Source organism: Canis lupus, chromosome 20 (assembly GCF_003254725.2).
Source record: "Canis lupus dingo isolate Sandy chromosome 20, ASM325472v2, whole genome shotgun sequence".
Classification (NCBI taxonomy): Eukaryota; Metazoa; Chordata; class Mammalia; order Carnivora; family Canidae; genus Canis; species Canis lupus.
In genome coordinates, this window is record NC_064262.1 from 57,104,383 (window position 1) to 57,122,455 (window position 18,073).

Here is an 18,073-nt window from a genome sequence, read left to right on the forward strand (position 1 = left end):
GGTGAGGCCTCGTGCGGCGGCTCTGGCTCTCGGGGAGGGGACGCTGTGCACCCAGGGCCTCTGCTGCCTGCCCCTTCCACACCCCGCCCTGCTCCCACCATCCCCCACCACCTGCTCAGGCCCCAAACCTCGGGGTCCCCCTGGGTGCCTCCCTCCCTGCACATCCCATCCATCAGCAGGTGCTGACAAGCCTCCCTTCGGAATCTATCCTGAAGCATTTAAGGAACAAATAATAGGGACGCCCGGGTGGCTCAGCGGTTGAGCTTCTGCCTTTGGCCCAGGGTGTGATCCTGGAGTCCTGGGATCGAGTCCCACGTTGGGCTCCCTGCGTCTCTGTCTCTCTCTGTGTCTCTTGTGAATAAATAAATAAATCTTTAAAAAAAATTTGTAAAGGATGAAAATGGAATTGTTGGATTTGGGTTTTTTTTTTTTTTAAGTCCTGATATGTTAGATGTGGACAGAATCACACACGTCAGGGGTGTACTGCGGCGGAGCCTGAGGCGCACTCACGAAGCCCCAGGGCCCCCGGGCGATGGGTTCGTGGGGGGTTCGCTGTACGACGCCCTCGGCTTTCGCTTGTGTTTGAGAATCTCCAGGGGCACCCGGTGGGCTCAGCCCATGGAGCATGGGAGTCTTGATCTTGGGGTCGCTGAGTTCGAGCCCCACATTGGGCAGGGGGGCCTATTTAAAAAAAAAGAAAAATAATAATAAAATTTCTTTTTTTTTTTATAAAATTTCCATAACAAACCGTGATCGTGCACAAGCAGTTCTACTGGGATCTGCAGGGGAGGCTGTTAATTTCCACGTGTAGCAGAGCAGAGTGTGTGGGTTTTTTTTTTTAATTGTATTTATTTATTAATGAGAAGCACAGAGAGGCAGAGGGAGGCAGAGACACAGGCAGGGACAAGCAGGGGGGAGCCCGACGCGGGACTCGATCCCGGGACCCCAGGGTCACGCCCTGGGCTAAAGGCGACGCTAAACCGCTGAGCCACCCGGGCTGCCCAGAGGGTGTGTTTTTAAGGGTGGAGGCTGAATTCCATTCTGAAACGAGAACATGCTCCGCGTGAGATGTCCTGCGGCAGGGGGACGCTTCTCGAAGTTTCCATGCTTAGATCCCTCCCACGTGGCCACACAAGGCCAATCCTCATGTCCCCCACCCCACCCCTGCCTAGAATCCTCTGGGCCTCCCTACTTCCCTTCAGAAAAAGCCTGAGTACCTCTTTTTTTCTTTTTTAAGATTTTATATATTAAAGTCATCTCTATACCCGACGTGGGGCTCAAACTCACAACCCTGAGATGAAGAGTCACACGCTCCATGGACTGAGCCCACCGGGCGCCCCCGAGCGCCTCTTCATACTCACCTTTTCTTGCTCCCTCGCTCTTAGATTTCCAGTCGCACTGTCCCCTTGTTGTGACTTTGTTAAATCAACAATTCTTTTTTTTTTTTTAAAGATTTTTATTTATTTATTCATGAGAGACACGGGCAGAGGGAGAAGCAGGCTCCCCGCAGGGAGCCCGATGCAGGACTCGATCCCAGGACCCCAGGGTCACACCCTGAGCCCAAGGCAGACGCTCAACAGCTGGGCCACCCAGGTGCCCCTAAATCGACAATTCTTCAGCAGAGCCCCGGGGCACTGGATGGCGAGCCTGTTTCCATGGAAGGACCGGAGAAGTTCAGGAGCCCCCGGGCCCGGGGGAGCCGGACAGGGTGCCGGCAGTGAGAGCGGCAGGACCGGGCACGTGCCTTTATTAGGGTCCATGGGTTTTGGGGTCCCTGGGCTTCAGCTGAGGGACAGCAGGGGTTTTGGTGGACTCGTCAGGGTCCTAGTTAGGGGGCCCCTGGGGAAACCCCCCCGCGGTGGGGAACCTGTTGATCCCAGGGGGGCCGTGGGAGTCATGGCAGGGGCGGGCACTTGGTGTGCCCCAGATGCGCCCCCGGGGCGTGCACCTGTCTGAGGGGCCGATGCCAGGCTAACCCTCCCCCCCCCGGGGACCACCAAGCCAATCAGAGTAGACACCGAGGCAGCCACACGGAGCCGCGTGACTCAACTCCAGACCACCCTCCCGTGACACTCGCCTTGCAGCCCGGACCGGGGACCCCTTTGTCTCCCCAGCCCGATCACGGAGCTGCGCCTGGGGACCCGGCATCCCAGGTGCACGGCGCACAGCGTGCGGAAATGCTGACCCCGTAAACCATACCCGATAATCGCTCCTGGCCGTTGAGCGTGGAGCAGTCGGTCTCGCAGGTACGACCTCCCCGTTCGTCCTCTGACAACCTGGAGGGACTCGCTGTCATCCCCACGTTGCAGGTGAGGCCCCACCGCGGCCCAGAGAGGTTAGGTCCCCAGCTCGAGGTCACACCGCGGGGACAGGTAGGTACCTGGGGCCCAAGGCCTCCGTCCCTGCGCGCTGGCCTCTCGGCAACCGATGACTCCACTCCAGCTGCAGAGGGGAAGCCGTTCGTCCGGTGCCACACCTGCAGCTCCCAGGCCGCCCGCCCCACAGCCTCCCTCCCCGGCCACGACCACCAATCCTGCGCATCATGCTGGAGGGAGAAGGCACGGGGAGAAGGGATTTTAATTTTATTTAATTTTTTAAAAGATTTTATTTATTCATGAGAGACACAGAGAGAGAGGCAGAGACACAGGCCGAGGGAGAAGCGGGCCCCCTGCGGGGAGCCCGATGAGGGACTCGATCCCGGGACCCAGGGGTCACTCCCTGAGCCAAAGGCAGGCGCTCCACCACTGAGCCCCCCCAGGCGCCCCAGGGATTTTAATTTTGGAAACAATTACTGCCACCTAAGGGCTCCTGCTGGCTTTCCCAGGCAGCAGGGCACGAGATGGGTGAGCCCGTGACCCAGGCACACCCCACCCAGAGGGACACAGCAGGGCTCCAGGAGCCCCCGGGGCAGGCCGCCACCTCCATGTCCCCCCCAAAGGCTTTCCCATCTGCAGCTGTGCTCTCCTCCAGGGTGGTCCACCTCCACGGCAACATCCCCAGCACAGGTGGTCGTCACCCTGGCAACCAGGTGCTACCGCCCACCACGTGGGAGGCCTGACCCACCCGGATTCCACACGGTGCCCTTCCCCCGCTGGCACCCTCCTGCTGCGGATGCTGGGCGCACCTCCCCCACCCTGCTAGATGCAAAGGAGCAGCAGAGGCCAGCGTGCACGCTCTAGCTGTTTGCTGAGCACCCACTGTGTGCTCTGGGGACACGGCAGTGCGTGAGACAGGCACGGTCCCTGCACTCTGCAGGCGCTGCCCTGGGACACACCGCGAACAGAAAGGAGAAGACGAGCCGTGGTTGCAGGAAGTGGTAGGTGCCGAGAGGAAAACTGGGGTGCCACTTCCCACTCAGAAACCCCAGCTCGGGCAGCTGGGTGGCTCAGGGGTGGAGCATCCGCCTTCGGCTCAGGGCGTGACCCTGGGGTCCCGGGATCGAGTCCCACGTCGGGCCCCCCGCAGGGAGCCTGCTTCTCCCTCTGCCTGTGTCTCTGCCTCTCTCTGTCTCTCATGAATAAATAAATAAAATATTAAAAAAAAAAACAGCAGCCCCACCTCTGGGAGCCAGTCCACGGCCGTGAACAACACTTGGGTCACTCAGCCCTTCAACCAGTATCTACTGGACGCCCGCTGTTCCCAGAGCCACGGCAGCAAAGGAGGAAGCGTCCATGATAAAGAGGATAAATCAGTAAATTACAGAGTATCTAAGTGGGGAGAGCACCCGGAGCAGGCAAGGGGCGGAGACGGGAGCCAGGGGCGGCGGGGAGGACGGGTCTAAGGGCGCTGCCGAGGGAACAGCCGCGTGCGGGTCCTGAGCCGCCGCCGAGGCCTCCCTGCCCGCCCCGCAGCCTGGCGGGGGCAGGATCCCCATTCGAACCCCAAACCCCAGGCCGTGGTTCCCGTCTACCTGTCTGCCTGCAGGGCTGGCCCCCAGCGCCCCTCCTCGCAGAAGCATCCCTGCCCCCCACCCGCCCGGGTTGGGCACTGGGTGTCTCTGCTGAGATTTCCACCCGCTTCATGATTATTTCATGAACCTGCTTCCCCCGCCAGCCGCGGTGAACCCCCTCATTTCCCGGAGCGTCTCCCCCCTCCAGCACGCGGCCTGGCACACCATAGGTGCTCAGTAACGCTCTCCTCCGGGGGTCCTGGGAAGTGGGTGTCGGGAGGGGCAGGTGTCACAAGGGACACCCAGAAGCCCGGGGAAGGGAAGTGACCACCCGAGGCCGCATGGCAGGCCCGTCACGATGACTCGTCTGTGCGGCCCAGGCTGCTCCTGGGGGTGGGGAGCCGCGCGGGAGGGCTGCCCACATCCTCCTTCTGGACCTCTCTGTGGCCAGGAAGGGAGCCACCCCACCCCCCGTCCTGCGGGGGGCCCTGGCCTGCGGCCTCCCGAGATGCAGTTTCTGGGCCTCCAGCCAACGCGACAGTCTGGGAACAGAGCCTGCTTGAGTCACAGGTGGCTGAGCGGACGCCAAGCTGCCATCCAAGCAGCTGGGAGGATGCGGCGGGCAGGGAGGACCGGGGGTGGGAGAGTACAAGGTTACACACCCGGGGCCCTCCGCTCACGGCCCTCCCTGGGGACAATGTCATCTCCCAGCCTCGATTTGCTCATCTGTGAAATGGGACCGTGAGCACAGTGAGCAGCAAAGGGCCTGCGTTTAAAACGAGCTGAGCACTGGTGTTCCCAGCCCGATGGGAGTGAGGGTGCCCCCCCACCCCCCGGGGCCCGCCGGACTCCACAGCGTGCTCACCCCTGGCTGGTGCGGGACAGGCCTGTCCTGGAGGCTAGGACACCCCACTCCTAGTCCCATTCCTGCCCTGTCTTGCTTCCACGTGGGACCCGCCGTATCCCACCTGGCAGATGGAAATAGGGACCCTGCGCTCCGTGACTCTAGCGTGTGTTCTGACAAGTCGCCTCGCAGCAGGTGAGGCGCCTCCGGAGCTCAGGGGCACCCACGGGTCCCCACGCTATTCACAGGAGGTCCAGGTAGAAAGGCTCATTCTTCCGGCAAACATCCGCTGAGCACTCTGCAGACTGCCACGCGGGGTGAGGGCACAACGGTGGGAAAGCCCGGTCACTCACACGCACGAGTGACTGCAAACTGGCCAAGGAGGGATGAAGGCAGAGGGCAGAGCAAATGCAGAGGCCCTGAGGCTGCTGGCAGCAGCGCAGGCTTGAGGAAGAGCCGGCCCTGGGGTGGGGGGATGGGAGGAAGGGGCAGGCGGTGGGGCCCGGAACACACTCAAACACACTCGGACTTCACACTTGATCCCCAGGGCAAGGAGCCCTGGTGGGTTCAGGAGCACGGTGGTGCGGTTTCCCGGGGAAGGGGCTGAGGCAGTTGTGCAAGGGCCTGGTGGTGGTGACCAGGACTGAGGGCCTGGCAGGGCAGGGAGGAGGGGGGCAGAGCCGGGAGCAGCCCAGCGGACCCCCCCCTTCCCTGCACCGAGGCCTCCACGCACCCACCAAGGCTTCGGCCCCAGGGGTCCTCGGGAGCCCGCCCCCCCAGTCCCTGCGGCCACGCCCCCTTCCAGCCCCCATCCCTGCTCCCGCCCCCAGGGCCTACCCGTCCCTGCCCCGGGGCCTGCCAGCCCCCACCCCGTCCCAGCCCCCCTCCCAGCCCCTGCCCCCTCCCTGGCCCCCCCAGCCCCTCTCCCAGCCCCTGCCCCCTCCCAGCCCCTGACCCCCTGCCCCCTCCCAGCCCCCTCCCAGCCCCTGCCCCCCCAGCCCCCCTCCCAGCCCCTGCCCCCTCCCTGCCCCCCCAGCCCCTCTCCCAGCCCCTGCCCCCTCCCAGCCTCTGACCCCCTGCCCCCTCCCAGCCCCCTCCCAGCCCCTGCCCCCCCAGCCCCCCTCCCAGCCCCTGCCCCCTCCCTGCCCCCCCAGCCCCTCTCCCAGCCCCTGCCCCCTCCCAGCCCCTGACCCCCTGCCCCCTCCCAGCCCCCTCCCAGCCCCTGCCCCCTCCAGCCCCCCCAGCCCCCCCAGCCCCCGGCCCTCCCCCCACCGCGCGCGTCCCGGCACCTGCGCGCACGTGGCCCCGCGCGCCCCGCACACCTGCGGCCCCGGCGCCGCGCACCCCAGCCCCGAGCAGGCGGCGCGCACGGCCAGCGCAGCCCCGCGCGTCCCCGCGCCGAGAGCCGGAGCCGGAGCCGGAGCCGGAGCCCGGAGCCCGGAGCCGGGAGGGCGGCGGGGGCGCGCGGCGGGGGCGCGCACGGCGGCCCGGGAGGCGGCGGCGGCGGCTCGTGTCGGCTCCGGGCGGCCCCCGCGCCGCAGCCCGCCCGTGTCCGCGGCGGAGCCGCCCAGGTGAGTGGCCGCGCCGGCCGGCGACCCCGCTCCGCCCGCGCCCCGCAGTCCCCACCCGCGCCCCATCCCCGCCCCGGGGACCCCGCCCCGCGCGCCCCTCCTGGGCGCGTGGCTCCCCGCCAGGCCCCCGGCGCTGCCCCTGGAAACTTTGGGGGCCACTCCCCAGGCGGGGGTCCCCCCGCCCTTCCCCCGGGGCGCAGAGGAGCGGGGAGCGGGGTGGGCGTCTGTGTGGGGCAGTGGGGCCGCTGGAAGGATGCGCCCCCTTCCACGGGGAAGAAGGGAGCGCTGGCTGGGTCTGGGGGGTGGGGGACGATGAGGATGAAGGCTTCATCCCCGCGGCGTCGGGTCCAGCCCCAGCCGGGAGGTGGAGATGCCGGGGAGGAGAAGGGGGCGCCTGGGGTCCACACCAGGATGGGCTCCATCCCTGGGGCTGGGGACAGCTCAGCCTGCTGGGGAGGTATTTGGGGGCGCAGGGCTGAGCCCTCTGCACCGCGGGCCTGTGTCCAAGCAACACCAGAGATGGGGTGGGAAGCGTCTCTCCGTCCCCTGGGGTGGGCCTGGGTGACCCCTGGGCCTCTGGGGCCTGGCCAGTGAGGCCACTGAGCCCCATTCAACAAGTTGGGGTGGGGGGGACAGCACCTTGTGCCTGGGTCTGGGCCCAAGGAAAGACCCGCTCCTTACTTTGGAGAGCGCCTTAATAACTGGTTTCCTCAGCATGTTCTCTGGGCACAAAAGACTCGGGTACCCTGGCTCCCCACTTCTGGGGTTTGGGCGCCAGACACTGCATTATGAACAAGCAGACCCTGGTGATTCCAGATGTGAACAGAGAGGGTCGAGGACCTCTTGCTTCTGGCAGGGGGTGGGGGGTGAGAGGGGGGCATCTGGTGTGCCACGGCTGCAGGCAGGGGGACCTCTGGGCCTGCAGGTCTGTGAGACCTGGAGCAATCCAGCAGGGCTCCCTGGAGGAAGTGTGGAGGCTGGGAAGGTGTGTGGCATGTGCGTGGCAGGAGGCAGAGGACACAGGGTCTCAGCCTGGGTGAGGTGGTAAGCCAGCGGGGGGAAGGGTCATGGCCTGGGCATCTCTGGGCCAAAGCAGCAGCCGGCCGAGGCAGGGTCCCAGCTGCAAGAGCCCCCCGGGCCGACCCCGTGGGCTCCTCCCTTGGACGCAGCTCCACCTGGACGACACGGGGTGACAGCCAGAGACTGCCCAGACGCGGGGGCTTGGAAGGGCTAACCCTGCGTCGCCCTGGCCTCCTCCCCACCCCGCAGCAGCCCGAGGCAAACACCCCTCTCTGACCCCCAGCGCTGAGGCTGACGAGACCCCACGCGTGCGGGCTGGCGGCCGCCCTGCCCTCTCCCTCCCCGCCTCAGTTGCTCCTCCGTAGAATGGGGGTGGCTGCTCCTCGCCGCCCCCGGATGGAGCCCAGGATCGGAAGGTGCGTCGCTGAGTGGGCACGGAGAGCAGACGAGCGGCAGCAGCTCTGCTGCGCTTCCCACAGGGCTGTCATTCCCGGGCACCCCTGAGTCACCACTAGTCACCAGGTAGACACCTCCCGGGGAGCTCTCCAGGCAGAGCCTGTCCCAGGTGGGCCCCGAGCGAGCCACCCACCACCCCCACCTGTCAATCCCGGGCCGCAGACGGGCGCCCTCTGCCCTCCAGTAGCGCTCTGGAAGTTTCACGGAAAGGGGTTGGCGTCAGACCCAAGTTCAAACGTTGACTCTTGAGCTTAGTGACGGTAGGGAGGCGAGCTGGACCACTCTGACCCTCCGTCTCCTTTTCTCCAAATGGGCTTTATTCCCACCACCAGGGCTGGGCTCGAGGGCAGCCGCCCCGCGCTTCGCGGTGGGCACGGACAAAGTGGTTCTGGATCCAGAGGCCTCACCGGTAGAGGCCAGCTGACAGCGCCCGTGCGTTCGCTGGCGGGGAAAGTGGGTCGGGAGGCCCCCCGGCCCCCCGAAGGGTGAAGGGACTAACAGCAGACGGAGGCTAATTAGGGCTTAATGAATTGTCACGGATGGAAGCCCAGGAGGGCCTGGATCTAGGACGGAGGATGCTCCGAGTGGGGGAGGGGGCAGGGTCCGCAGCGCGTCCCTGAAAGCAGACCTGTGGCTGGGCCCCCACCTTCCGAGTCTGTCTAGAAGGTTCACCGGGGGATGTTTCTAGGCCCCTCCAAACCAAGCTTCCCGGGCGCCCTCCTGCCCCAGTCGTGGTGGGGGCGACGGGGGTCCCGGTGCCGAGCTCCCACCATGTCTCACCTCCGCTGCTTCCCCACCCCCGCGGGTTCAGCTGCTGCCTCGGGGGTGGGGCCTGGCTGGGCATCACCCAAGGGCGTCTTTAGCATCCCCCCGGCCTGGCAGGGGCAGGAGGATGTGTCCCCTGTGGCCCGGCCTGGGAGAAAGGGCGCTCAGAATAGGGCAGATGGGTGGAAAGCGCTAGGGGTCTGGCCAGGTCGCCTGTGTCCAAGGCAGAGGGGCCCGGGTACCCCCGCCACACTCCGCCTCCTCCCCGGCTTGAGAGCTTTGTGGCGAATCAGCCCTGGACAGTTTGCGGGGGAGGGGAGGAGAGGTCCCCGTTCCCCAGGTCCCGCCATGGTGGACAGATTTCTGATGCTCTGATGGTTCTGGGCTCAGAAGTCCTGAAACCCAGGTGTGGGCAGGGCTGGTCATCCCCCCCCGGGGCCCCAGGGAGACCCCCTCCGCCTTGTCCCACGTCCAGAGGCGCCCCCTCCCCGGCCCGCAGCCCCTCCTCCGTCCTCACGCCAGCAGCCCAGGGCCTGCCCGTCTCTGGGGCTTCCCCGTCTGCCTCCCTCTCGGGGGGACCTGATGAGGACGCGGGGACCCCCCCAGACATCCAGGACAGTCTCCCCATCTTGAGATCAGCTCATCGTTACCCTCAATTCCGTCGGCAAACAGAATCCTCACGGCCACTCGGGGACAGACACAGGTCCCAGGGTGCGGACACGGGCTCCCCGGGGCGCCCGCCGCGATCTCCCGTAGCGCGGCCTGCAGGTGGCCTGTCCCTACGCCTTCCCCGCTTATCACCCGTCCACAGAAAGGCGGGCGTGTGTCTCTTTTGTTCAAAGCCATTTGCCTCAAGAACTAGAACAGCACCTGGCACGCGGCAGGCGCCCGCGAAGCCCTTGTTGGACGGACGGACGGACCGACGGACGAGTGAGTGAAGGAGGCGAAGCCCTGGCCGGGCGCAGAGCAGGGCGGAGGACTCGAGGCTCCCGACCCCGCCAGCACCCAGGGCCGACTCTTCCAGAAGGATCCTTTCCACAAAGCACTTCTGGGCTGCCCTCCCCCCGTCAGCCTGGGGGTGGCTGCCCTCAGGGCCGCGGGGGAGCCCCTTTGACAGAAGAGGAACCCGAGGCTCATGAAGTCTCTGCCCGAGGCAGGCGGGCGCGCGGCCGGCCCCCAGGAGCTCCGGGATCCGCGGGTCCGTCGCGGGGTTCGCGGGGCGCCAGCCCAGGGCGCGCGGTGCCGCTCTTGGGACATGGGCCCCCGGGGTGACGGGGTCAGGCCGCGCGGAGCAGACGCGCCTCAGGCTCTCGCTCGGAAGCCCTCCTGGCTGCCGCTGCTCCCGGCGCCTCGGTGGGGCCCAAGCCCCCCAGCCCCCACCCCCGGACCCCGGGCCCCGGTCCCCAGCCCCCACCCCCCGCCCCCAGACACGTGCACGGCCCCCAGCCTCTCCCGCCTGCTCCTCAGGCACCCGGCTTGTTCCCACGTTGGGGATGTCGCATCTGCGGGTCCCGCCACCAGGAACGCCATTTCTCCTGGCTGACCCCCCGCCTACCGTTCAGGCCTCGGCTCCAAGAGGCCTCCCAGCCTCCCCGGGCCACACCAGACAAAGGTCAGGCCGTCACACACCCACACTTGTCCCCAACCCTCTACTTGGTGTATTCATTTCCGTGATTCTTGTTCCCTCACTCACCCGACGCGAGGGAGGGAACCTCAGGGAGGGAACCAGACACAGGGGACCCCACGGTGTGCGAGTCCACGTGTGTGACACGTGCAGGACGGGCTCCTCCATGGACGGCGAGGGGGCTTTGGGGGGGCCTCGAAGGGGACGGGGAATGACTGCTGATAGGGACGGGGCTATTTTTTGGGCTCATGGAATGTTCTGGAATCAGATAGAGGTGATGGTTGCATAACACCGTGAATGAGCCAAAAGGCACTGAAGTAAGAAACTTGAAACGGGAAACGTGCACGCGTGAAGGCCCGGCACCAGTCAGGTCTCCGGAGGAGAAGGGCGCTCCGGGTGTGATGGGGTGGGGGTGCGGGAGGAGGGGTGCAGCGGGGGCGGCTCCCCATGGCCGGGGCTGGGCCGGGGGCACTGCAGGCCCCCCAGGAGAGGCCGGGGGATGCGGCGGGGTCCCCGGGACTGGAGCTCAGGGGCGTCATACTGCCCGAGACACAAAACTAGGCTCATCATGGTAGTTGCTGGTACTTAGTTGGGGAGCCGGAGGAGAGCACCCCCGGCCCGGGCAGGGAGGGAGGGTTTGGAGCATAGGGTGGGCGTCACCACCCCCCAAGGCCACGGCCCGGAGCAGGGAAGGGGCAGAGACAGGGTAGGAATCCGTCGCCGCGCCCCCGGCCCCTGCGGAGGGGATGACAGGGCGGCGCTGGGGAGGGTTCCGGAGGGGACACGCCGGGTCACTGCGAGAGCGGCCGCGGGGTGCGGGGGGCCAGCCGTGCTGCCATCCCCGGGTGACTGTGGCTCGGGCGTCCGGGGACAGGCGAGGGCCGGAGGCTGCGGCCCAGCGTCCTGCCAGCCCCGCTGCGGCGTCACCGCGTCACGGTACGGGGCCCCCGCGGGCCGGCCTCTTGTCGCCCTGTCCTTCCTCCCCGGGCTCGTCCTCCCCCGTGTTCTGCGGCTTCTGTTTGGTCAGATTTCTTTCCAAAGTAAACACAGCTTAAAAAATTTAAAAAGTCCACGTTCCCATCTGGGCCCGCAGTGCCGCACCTGAACCGGCCTTGGCAGATGCTGTGCCCCCCACCCGGGTGCCCCTGAGCCCCCCGCCCCCCCCTTTCCTGGAGTGCCCAGCGGCGGTGGGACGGGGTGTCGGGTGGAGGGCGGCAGCGGCGAGCAAGTGGATGCAGCACCACAGGCTCTCCGAGGTGGCGGAAGCAGGTCCTGTGGACTCTGTAAAACCGCGTCAGCATAGCCCCGAGGCGCCTGGGGGGCTCAGTCGGCGGAGCCCGTGTCGCCTGATCCTGGGGGTGTGAGCTCGAGCCCCACGAGCCCCACGTTGGGGGGCAGAGATGACTTACAAATAAAAGAAAGACGGAGAGAAATAGACCAGGATGGGGACTGTAGTACAGAGAGTCACCAGGGAAGTGACACGGGACGAGACTCCGATGGAGTCGGGGAGGGAGTCATGCGGGGAAGGTGTTCTGGGCAGAGGGAACATCACATGCAAAGGCCCTGGGGCAAGACCTGGACGAGCGCGTGGGAGGAACAGCCAGGAGGCCTGGTGTCTGGAACAGAGTGGGTGAGGGCGAGAGAAGGCGGGGGGGGGGGGGGGGGGGGGGGGGGGGGCAGGGAGGGGATGGAGCAGGTCGTGCTGGGCCTTGGGGACCTAATTATATAGTAGGGGGGGAATTCTCTGCTCCAGAAAGAACCGACCAGGCAGCTCTGTCCCCACAAGGAGCCTGGGTTTGGGGGCTGGCCCATGCCGCCCGCCCCCTACTCGGAGCAAAGCCGGAGAGGCCCCAGCTCCCTCCGAATCTGGCTGTCGAGGCCCTGACCCCAGTTCCTGGGGTGGGGAGAGGACGGTTACCCCTCGACCACAGGGAACACGCAGGCTGGCCAGGGACCTGGGACGAACCTCAGGGCCAGGGACACGTTGAAGGGAGGAGGTTTCCAGACACGTGAGATGGGCGGCCGAACAGGGGGCCGCCCGCCTCGGCCCTCCTGTCCCCTCCTGGGACGCAGCCTGTCCGTGTGCTGGGCAAGGGCAGCAGCGCGGGGAGCGTGACCTAGAAACACAGCCTCGGAAGGAAGTTTGCCTCTGGGGAAGGGCTGGTGTCCCCGCGATGCCCGGGTCAGAATTAGGGACAGCTCCGCCCCCGTCCTGTGCCCCAGCTGACCACCGCTCGCTCGCGGGGCTGTTCCGTGTGCTACGTGAATTCCCAGGCATGTGTGGGGCGGGGGGGGGCACCTGCACACGTACTTATGTGCCTGCCCCAATGTAGAGTCCAGTCCGGTGTTCCGTTTCATTTTATTTTGCCATAAATAGGATTGTAGCTGTCCGGCAATCCGGATTTATCTTATTTTGTTTTATTATTATTTTTTAACCCCTAACTGCATCTCTGCGGTCTTTCCTTGGGGGTACATTCAAATCTCCTAGATTCCATGGCGACCAGGGATTACGGGTTTTTTTTTTTAATCCCCTCCTGATGAGCACTTAGGTTAGTCCCATTTTCCCTCCTTATAACCGGACCTCCGCCGTCTTCCTCTACCGACACCCGCGCATCTCCTTGACTCCGAAGCAGGACGCGACCCGGAATTCGGCCGACCCCCTGCAGATGGCCACGTAGGCGGGTTAGCGCCAGTTTTTCTCGGTTTCAGATGACCCCGCAGCCAGGCTGCCCGTCCCTGCCCGTGTGCCCCCTGCACGCGCTCGTGCCGAGGACACACGGCTGCTCACTGAAGCCGTCACAGGGCCGCACAGAGGCAGCGGCTTGAATACACGGGGACGTATTCCACCGTGTCCTGGCGGCCAGAAGTCCAAGTTCAAGGGTCCGCAGGGCTCTGCTCCCCCTCACGTCTCTGGGGACGGGTCCTTCCTCACGTCCTCCGGCTCCCCGTGGCTGCTGCTGCTCCTCGCTGCCTGCGGCCCCCAGCAGCACCCTCCAACCCGCCGTCGCGTGGCCCCTGCCCTGTGCTTCTGCGTCCACGCCTCCCCTTTGTGTCAAAACAACCGGCGAGTGGCTGAGGGCCACCTGACGCCTGCGACCTTGTCTGAACCGGATGGGTCCTGCAAAGTGCATTCACCCCCACCTCCCCACCCCCCGGTTACATAATTCATCTCCGGCATTAAGCAAGCGGGCCCTCGGGGCCCCGTGGGTGCTCCTTCCCCACGGCGTCCCGGACGGCGGGAGCGGGCCGCACAGATGTTCAGCAGATGAGGGCCTATGGCCTGAGTCCCCGCGGGAACAGGGCTCGTGGGCCCCGGCAGGTGCTGGGGGGGCTGCAGCTGCTAAGGTGCTGGAAATGGCCGGCTAGTGGGCGGCCCCCTCCAGCTGCTGTCTGGCTGCACCGTCCGCACCCGCACCCCCACCTGCACCCCCAGGACCAGGGCTGCAGCCCAGCAGTGGAGGGAGGAATAAGGAGGCGGGGGGGGGGGTACCAGCAGGCCCAAGGACCGTCCATGCCACACGCCATCTGGCCACCCACCCCCGAGGCCGGCTCTCACTCCTGCTCAGAGCCTTTGCACTGGCTGTTCCCCAGCCCGGAGCTCCCTTCCCCAGACGCCACGGACGCTCCCCTGGCCATCCTCCGGGTCTGCGTTGGCCTCCTGTGAGCATCACAACAAAACACCACAAACCAAGTGGCTTAAGGCGACAGAAATCGATTCTCTCCCCGCTGTGGACATCAGAAGTCTGAAACCAGGCCCTGCAGGGCCACGTCCCCTCCGAAGGCTCCAGGGAGGATCCTCTCTACCTCTCCCAGCTTTTGGTGGCTCCGCACAACCCCCGGTGTTCCCCGGCTTATAGACACGTCAGCTCAGTGCCGGCCTCTGTGTTCACGTGGCCTTACCTTCTGCTCAAACGTCACCGTCCCCGGTCTGCAGCTGCGCCTCCTTCCACCCTGACTTCCAGGCTCTGCGGAGGTCAGGCCATGGAGACCACGGGCTTGGCTTGGAGAGGTTACGGCCCCTGGGAGGAGACCGTGACCAGGGCTCTGAGCTAGGTCATGGTCTCATGTGGTGGTTGGCCCGGTGCAGACACACAAACAGGGAACGGAGAGAGGGCAAGATGGGTGCGGGACCCGGTGAGGCCTCGGGGCGGGGTGCGGGGGGTGGGGGGCTGGCCAGGGGGAATATTTGGACCAGCCCTGTCCCCACCGAGAGGATGTAGCCAGCCGCAGGAGGGCAGGGTCTACGGCTGCCTGCGCTCCTGTGTATTGAGAGCCGGGCCGACAGGAGGCACTTCATCCATGTTTGGGAGGGCTCGGACCCCACATTGTACGCTGTGATTGTAAAGTTCTCCTCCAGTTCAATAAACACTCTCTCTTGTGGTTTTTTTTAAGTGAGATCAAGTTCACGTAACATAGAATTTGCCCTTTTAAAGTGTACATCTCAGGGGCTGTTAGTGTATTCGCAGGGTTGTGTAACTATCAGCCCTGCGTGGTTCCAGAACATTCTCAGACCCAAAAAAGCCCTGTCCCCATCAGCGGTCACGCCCACTAGCCTGCCCAGCCCCGTGCCCCCACGGGCCCCTTCCTGTCCATGGACGAGCCCATCCTGGACGTGTCACAACGTGGGGCCTCCTGTGTCTGGTTCCCTCCCTGCCCGTGGTGGCCTCAGGGTCCTACGCGTGTGGGCGCCTCGCTGCTCTTGGTGCCGGAGGGACGTGCCCGTGGGTGGTGGACATGCGTGTGTCCTTTGGATGCACGTTTGGGCAGTTTCCACTTTCCAGCCATTAGGCATGCCTCCGCGGTGAACCTGGGTGTCCAGGCCTTTGCGCGGGCGAGCGTCCAGGTCTCTAGGGTGCACGCGCCCCGGGGCGGGACTGGGGGCCCTCGGGGGATAGATGCGTCCTGCGCGCACTGCCAAGCGGCCCGGGCGGGCCGGGCGGCGGCCCCGGTGCTAACGCTGCCCCCCACCGCAGGTGCCCACGAGGATGGTGGCGCGGCCCTAGGCCCAGGCTCCGCACCATGACCTGCTGGCTGTGCGTCCTGAGCCTGCAGCTCCTGCTCCTGCCCGCGGCCCCGCCCCCCGCCGGCGGCTGCCCGGCCCGCTGCGAGTGCACGGCGCAGACACGCGCGGTGGCCTGTCCCCGGCGCCGGCTGACCGCCGTGCCCGACGGCATCCCGGCCGAGACGCGCCTGCTGGAGCTCAGCCGCAACCGCATCCGCTGCCTGAACCCCGGCGACCTGGCCACCCTGCCGCTGCTGGAGGAGCTGGACCTGAGCGAGAACGTGATCGCGCACGTGGAGCCGGGCGCCTTCGCCAACCTGCCGCGCCTGCGCGTCCTGCGGCTGCGCGGGAACCTGCTCAAGCTCATCCCGCCCGGGGTCTTCACACGCCTGGACAACCTCACGCTGCTGGACCTGAGCGAGAACAAGCTGGTCATCCTGCTGGACTACACCTTCCAGGACCTGCGCAGCCTCCGCCGGCTGGAGGTGGGCGACAACCACCTGGTGTTCATCTCGCGCCGGGCCTTCGCGGGGCTGCTGGCGCTCGAGGAGCTGACCCTGGAGCGCTGCAACCTGACGGCGCTGTCGGGCGAGTCCCTGGGCCACCTGCGCGGCCTGGGCGCGCTGCGGCTGCGGCACCTGGCCATCGCCGCCCTGGAGGACCAGAACTTCCGCAGGCTCCCGGGCCTGCTGCACCTCGAGATCGACAACTGGCCACTGCTGGAGGAGGTGGCCGCGGGCAGCCTGCAGGGCCTCAACCTGACCTCGCTGTCCGTCACACACACCAACATCACGGCCGTGCCCGCGGCCGCGCTCCGCCACCAGGCCCACCTCACCTGCCTCAACCTGTCGCACAACCCCATCAGCACGGTGCCGCGCGGCTCCTTCCGAGACCTGGTGCGCCTGCGCGAGCTGCACCTGGCGGGCGCCCTGCTGGCGGTGGTGGAGCCGCAGGCCTTCCTGGGGCTGCGGCAGATCCGTCTGCTCAACCTCTCCAACAACCTGCTGTCCACGCTGGAGGAGAACACCTTCCACTCGGTCAACACGCTGGAGACGCTGCGCGTGGACGGGAACCCGCTGGCCTGCGACTGCCGCCTGCTGTGGATCGTGCAGCGCCGCAAGACCCTCAACTTCGACGGGCGGCTGCCGGCCTGCGCCACCCCGGCCGAGGTCCGCGGCGACGCGCTGCGCAACCTGCCCGACTCGGTGCTCTTCGAGTACTTCGTGTGCCGCAAACCCAAGATCCGCGAGCGGCGGCTGCAGCGCGTCACGGCGGCCGCGGGCGACGACGTGCGCTTCCAGTGCCGCGCCGAGGGCGAGCCGGCGCCCACCGTGGCCTGGGTGACGCCGCGGCACCGCGCGGTGACCGCCTCCAGCGCGGGGCGCACGCGGGTGCTGCCCGGGGGCACGCTGGAGATCCAGGGCGCGCGCCCGCAGGACAGCGGCACCTACACGTGCGTGGCCAGCAATGCGGGCGGCAACGACACCTACTTCGCCACGCTGACCGTGCGGCCCGAGCCGGCCGCCAACCGGACCCCGAGCGAGGGCCGCAACGAGACGCAGGCGGCCGTGCGCTTCCCGCTGGACCTCACCACCATCCTGGTGTCCACCGCCATGGGCTGCATCACCTTCCTGGGCGTCGTCCTCTTCTGCTTCCTGCTGCTCTTCGTGTGGAGCCGCGGCCGCGGGCAGCACAAGAACAACTTCTCGGTGGAGTACTCCTTCCGCAAGGTGGACGGGCCCGCCGCCGCCACCGGCCAGGGGGGCGCCCGCAAGTTCACCATGAAGATGATCTGACCCCGCGCCCACCACCGCCGGCCGATGGGCACCTGTGCGTCTCCCAGAGGCCGCGCCGCTCCCGGCCGAACGTCCCCTTTTTTTGTAGAGACCCAAGCACGGGGCTGTTTTTTCATCAGGACGCATCTTTTGCATAGTTTCTCAAGCATTTTCTAAAAGTTTCACCGTGTCTTCCTGCCCCTGCTGTGGTCGCTGAGCTGAGTGCGGTGGGAGTATGGTGCGAGTTCAGAGACCCCAGAGCCCTCACTGTGGGGGGTTCGCACCCCGTGGCTGGGGCGTGGCGCACACACACACACACACACAGCGTGCACCCGGGGACGGAGGTCTGCATCCAGGACGTGGGGGGCCGCCCAGCCCCCAGGGGAGGCACGCGAAAGCCTGCACTGGTCACACCTCACATCCAGCACACAGGTGGTCACACCCAGGACACACTCTTGGACACACAGCTCCAAAACAGAACACACACATCTCCACCCGGCTGACCCTAAACAGGTGCCCCAGGCTGCAGACCTCACCTGAAGCGTGCAGGGCTCTCGTGAGAGCACAACTCACACCTGAGACATACCCACTCACACTCAGGACACACCCAGCTCACACCTGGGACACACAGACCACAGCTGAAACACACAGCTCACACCCGGGACATACCCAGCTCACACTCGGGACATTCAGTTCACACTCGAGACACACACAGCTTAGACCCAGCTGACGCTAAACATGTGCCCCAAGCTGCAGGGCTCACCGTGGGGACCCAGGGCTCTCGTGAGAGCACAGCTCACACCGGGGACAAACAGCTCATACCTGGGACATGCACAGATCACACCTGAGACACACGGAGCTCAAGCCCAGCTCCTGCTCCACTGGCCATCTCTAGGGGTATCTCAGGGGCTGGACTGAGGTCTTCCCAAGGAGGTGATGCCCCCTGGGGGCCCAGCACACGGCATGCCAGCCCATGCCCCGCCCCCAGGCTCCCCCCAGGACCCACTGGCCCAGCAGGGCGGGCTACCCACTAGGAGAAGCCATCATCCCCACTTCCCCACCACCCCCAAAAGCTGCCACTCCCTTCCTCTGCCCACGCCACACCGGAGGGGCAGCCGCCCTGGCCC

The 18,073-nt window shown here is 66.2% G+C and overlaps 1 protein-coding gene and 1 long non-coding RNA gene across 4 annotated transcripts; one reads left to right on the plus strand and one right to left on the minus strand.

Annotated features, from left to right (window-relative positions):
• Positions 1 to 1,476: 1,476 nt before the first annotated feature.
• LOC112666229 (uncharacterized) lies at positions 1,477 to 5,479 on the minus strand. Of its 3 annotated transcripts, XR_003140785.3 has the most exons (4): positions 4,858 to 5,479; positions 3,559 to 3,633; positions 2,381 to 2,545; positions 1,477 to 2,276 (listed from the first exon to the last, which is right to left on the minus strand). It is a non-coding gene; the product is annotated as an uncharacterized LOC112666229 (long non-coding RNA). The 3 variants fall into 3 exon arrangements; XR_003140784.3 differs by having other exon boundaries at positions 2,381 to 2,442; positions 3,559 to 5,479; XR_003140783.3 differs by having other exon boundaries at positions 3,559 to 5,479.
• An 8,898-nt stretch (positions 5,480 to 14,377) lies between these two features.
• On the plus strand, positions 14,378 to 17,105 carry LINGO3 (leucine rich repeat and Ig domain containing 3). Its single transcript, XM_025456825.3, has one exon. The coding sequence runs from the start codon at positions 15,189 to 15,191 to the stop codon at positions 16,965 to 16,967; it is 1,779 nt and encodes a 592-aa protein (XP_025312610.3). The 5' UTR covers positions 14,378 to 15,188; the 3' UTR covers positions 16,968 to 17,105.
• Positions 17,106 to 18,073: the final 968 nt, after the last annotated feature.